Source organism: Lathyrus oleraceus, chromosome 3 (genome assembly GCF_024323335.1).
Source record: "Lathyrus oleraceus cultivar Zhongwan6 chromosome 3, CAAS_Psat_ZW6_1.0, whole genome shotgun sequence".
Lineage (NCBI taxonomy): Eukaryota > Viridiplantae > Streptophyta > Magnoliopsida > Fabales > Fabaceae > Lathyrus > Lathyrus oleraceus.
Window position 1 is genome coordinate 516,328,926 of NC_066581.1, and position 4,250 is coordinate 516,333,175.

The 4,250-nt window shown below is 38.5% G+C and overlaps 1 protein-coding gene across 1 annotated transcript; it reads right to left on the minus strand.

Moving 5' to 3' along the window:
- Positions 1–2,314: 2,314 nt before the first annotated feature.
- LOC127131918 (uncharacterized) lies at positions 2,315–3,943 on the minus strand. The gene has a single exon (XM_051060801.1). It carries the CDS (start codon positions 3,941–3,943, stop codon positions 2,339–2,341), a length of 1,605 nt encoding a protein of 534 aa, XP_050916758.1. The 3' UTR covers positions 2,315–2,338.
- Positions 3,944–4,250: the final 307 nt, after the last annotated feature.

Consider the following 4,250-nt stretch of genomic DNA (forward strand, 5'->3'; position numbering starts at 1 on the left):
CAAGCATTGATGGTCGTTTAAGAGAAATTTGAATGAGTGTTTGAGAGAAACAGAATAGATGAATTTGGATGATGGCGAGAGCTAGGATAGGCGAGACATCCATCTCGAACCCTAGTCTCAGGAGTGCATGGTATCCACCACGTTCCATTTCCACATTTATTGAAAAAGTCTTAAATATGAATTAATATTTTTTGAGTTTTTATTATGAAAAATGGCTTGACGTTGGATCAAGCATTTGATGAAGGTTTGAAAGAAATTGAATAGAATGGGAGGAAGAAATGGATTGATTTGTTTACTGAGAAAATACTCGACGTTGGATCGAGTCATTATTTTTGATCTTTTGGAATTGGTTGATTTTATTCTTGTGTTAGTAGCTAACTAAACAGTCAAGCAATAAAGAAATAAAACAGTAAAATTATTACACATCGGGGGAGTGGGGTACATTTTGTCAAATGGGGATTCAAAGTATTAGAATAATTAAATCGGGCCCAAACAACAAATAATGCAATGTATGAGTGTAAGTGCAAGAGAACTGTCTCATTGTAAGAAGGCCCAAGAGTAAGCCATGTGAAGAAAATAAATAAAATAACAAGTTATATTTACAAAACACTCAAAAATTAAATTGAAAGAAACAACATCGGGACGTGCACGGATAAAAATCGGGATGCGAGGATGCGAATCAAAGTCACATAACGTAATGACGTGCAAGGAAAGTGGAAATTGAAAAGCAAACAAGAAATCTAGATAATGTGCTCAAAGCCGGTTTGCACATAATGACAATAATTGAAATGTCATATGTGATTAGTCAAAACGCGGCAAAATACTATCACTATACCGATAAAAATAATCATGGATAAATAACACGGGAATTGCCAAATCCATAGATTAAAAATCGATGCTTAATTAACGAAAATAAATTAAAGATGATCAACAAGTGCCGGAAAAGTGAGAATAGAATATAAAAGGATTAGAAAAAAAGATGGTTAAAAATAATAAAATAGATAGTAAGTGAAGTGCACAGGATCGAACCTACGAATCAAATGTCCCCCATTTTCATTATTTAAAATATATACAAAAGTCAAAAGAAATAACAAAACAAAATAGGAAAAACAAGAAAATGCACACAAAACCCCAAAAATGACACTCATGGGTGTCAAACCCACATTCTTATGGGAAATGCCTACCACCCTCACCACTATGCTACGAAACATCCGGTTTTGTTTAGGCGCAACATCCATATAATAGGCAATAATGGGGTGATTTAGAGAAAAAAGAAAAAAGATAGCAGAATCACGTGATGAGGTACTTCCACAGATCGAAGAACGAATTTCAACCTGTAACACCAGTATTTATTTCCAGCCTAACAACATAAATCACACCAATAAATAACAAACATAAATTATAATCCTACAGTGGTCGAAATGCAATGAAACTTAACAATCAACCAAATCCATCTGAACATGTTCCTCACGAACTCTGTTCATCATCCAAAATAACTAAACGCAACTGCATTTAAAATAAGCAAAGAAAAATGGAAGCTAAACAAACAAACAAACACACATAAAGCTAAACAAATGGAAGCTTCAAGGAAGCTAAAACGGAGAAATGAAAATAGAAATTTGAAAAGGAAGCTAACCAGTTGGGGCGAGATTGACCGACGGATGTAGGTAAGGTTTCGTCTGAACCGGTCTTTGATCTTCTTGTCCGTTCTTCACCACCAATAAAAACTAAGGTTTTCTTTTCTCCACTTGTGGTCCCTCTTCCTCAATTCTCTCCATTTCCAAGACTTCACTGTTGGTAAGAAACAATTCACCATTGTAACTTACTTAGATGAAAATTTTGTTTTCGAATTAACTGATTTTATGTGGTGTTGTTGTGGCAGTTTGACACGATTTTGCTCTGTGAAAGTTGGATTTGAATTACGAACAGGGTCTTTAAGAGTTGCTTCATAAGACTCCTTGGTGTTATCTCCAACAGCATCACTATTCTGACATGAATTTTCAGTAGCCTCTAAAAGTTAGTCATGTTGTTATTGTCCTGAATGCTCCAAAAGCTTGAGGCTGCAGGGGGCTTCCTGCAATGTAGCTGGACGCAAGCTCCATTCCTCCACATACTTCAATGATTGGATTATAATAAGATTTTGAAGAAAGCCATAGCTGCCTTAGTGACTCGACTGTAATTGGCATCTATTGCATTCGTCACCAACATGATTTGTTGTCGAAGTTGTTCGCCGGTATCTCAATGTGCTACTGGTTAGTTTCACAATCTCGGATGTTGCTGTTATCATTGCACTGCATTTGGAGTTCGGCTTTGTATCTTCAAGTGGTTCTAGATCATCTCACCAATCCTTGTCATTTTCAGGTTCCTCATCGATTCCATTCTCTAGTTCCCCCCAGCCATCCGTTGATGTAGAAGATGGAGGGGCATGGTGCTCAGTGAAATCGGGTGTGGAACTTACACGGATGGGTGCTGTTGAAGGAGTATCTACAGCTGAGGTGGCATTAGAAGATGTTGATGTAAGGGCACTGGAACTAACAGAAGCAACTGGAGCATAATCAGAATGTTTTCCCTTTAGGGTCAAGGAGCTCATGGCCCATCCAAGTAAACTTGCATTTCCTGGAATTGATGAGCTTCCCGTGCCTGCACCCCCAGTAGCCTCTGCTATGTTTGTCTTTTCATAATTCTGCTTTGCCATCTGCAAAAATTGATCAATAGCTTGAAATGCCTTAGATCGAACATCACTGTCAGGATCAATCGTGAGGACAACAACATTAGGAAGAATCCGAGTGGCAATTTCAGTGATGTCATAGTTAGAACTGGTGGCACATAAAGCCATAATTCCTGCTCCTCTAGCAGGTGGAAAGGTATCACGTAAAGCACGGACTGTAAATGCATTAATCAACACTCTTTTTCTTGTCCCTTCATTTAAGTAACTTGCAATATTTCCTAGCAAGATAGTAGTATTTGTTGGTATCGCTGCTTCTTCATCAACCTGTAACTTTGACAGATGCTTTAATAATGACCCAGACAAGGTCCTTTGAGACGGTTTCGGAGCCAGAACTAACATGGACTTGAAAGTAAGTCCCCTAAAAAAAGTAGATGTATCAGAGAAACCAGTAGCAACGTGAGGGTAAACTTGCTCATCAACAGCTTGAGCTGATAATGACTCTCCAAATTGTTGAATATGTTGGAGAAGGCTAACACGTACAACTCGATCGTTGAAGGCAAAGAGTTTAATTATTGTTGGAAGAATCTTGAAACAAAACTCCTCGGCTGAAAGCCACGAACCCATTTTCAACAATGCAGTCAGAGCAGGGGCAGCAGCTGAACCAAATTCAAGGGCAGAAGCTAATAAAGGAAGTAACTTCTTTAACACAATCTGACGAGGAAGCTGCTCTGCTAAATTTGGAAGCTTGCGGAAGAAGGTGTCCTTCTCGACACTATCTTTCAAACTGAGAATTTCCATGAAATGTATTGTGTCTACCAACTTATTTTGAAAATACTCACTGTTTTCTATAAGCTTTGAAGTATTCAATCTACGAGAAGGTGTGGAACTCAGTAGCCGCTGGTAATCTGGAAGCAGGGAATGAAAATGCAAAATTTTTATTATGGTAATGTAGAAGGAAGCTTGTGTTTGAAACAAACATGTATCCATCTTCGTCATTACTCGGTCAAAGCAAAAGAGGGTGCTGCTGTTACAGCTCTTCCAGTAGATGAGCAGATCGAGAAGGCTGATGGATTTGCTGGGGTATTTCCTGAGCACAAGTACGAGATTGTGAAATGCTTGCAGGCTAGGAAACATATTTGCGGAATGACCGGTGATGGAGTGAATGATAAACCTGCTCTTAAGAAGGCTGACATTGGTAGTTGTTGCAGATGCTACTGATGCAGCTCGAAGTGCATCAGATATTATTTGAACCGAACCTGGCCTTAGGGTTATCATAAGTGTTGTTTTTTCAAAGAATAAAGAATTATGTGACTTATGCAGTCTCAATTACACTTTGTATTGTACTTGGTTTCATGTTGCTGGCTCTGATACGAAAGTTCGACTTTCTGCCCCTTATGGTACTTATTATTATCATGCTGAATGATGGTACCATTATCCACTACCAAACAGTGGGAAACTGAAGGAAACATTTGCTTTTGGTGTTGTGTTAGGCCACTACATAACATCATAGCGCTTACGACGTGACCAAACCATTCAGCCTGCAATATGCGTGACAAGATAATATCCACATGCAAAAGCCAAT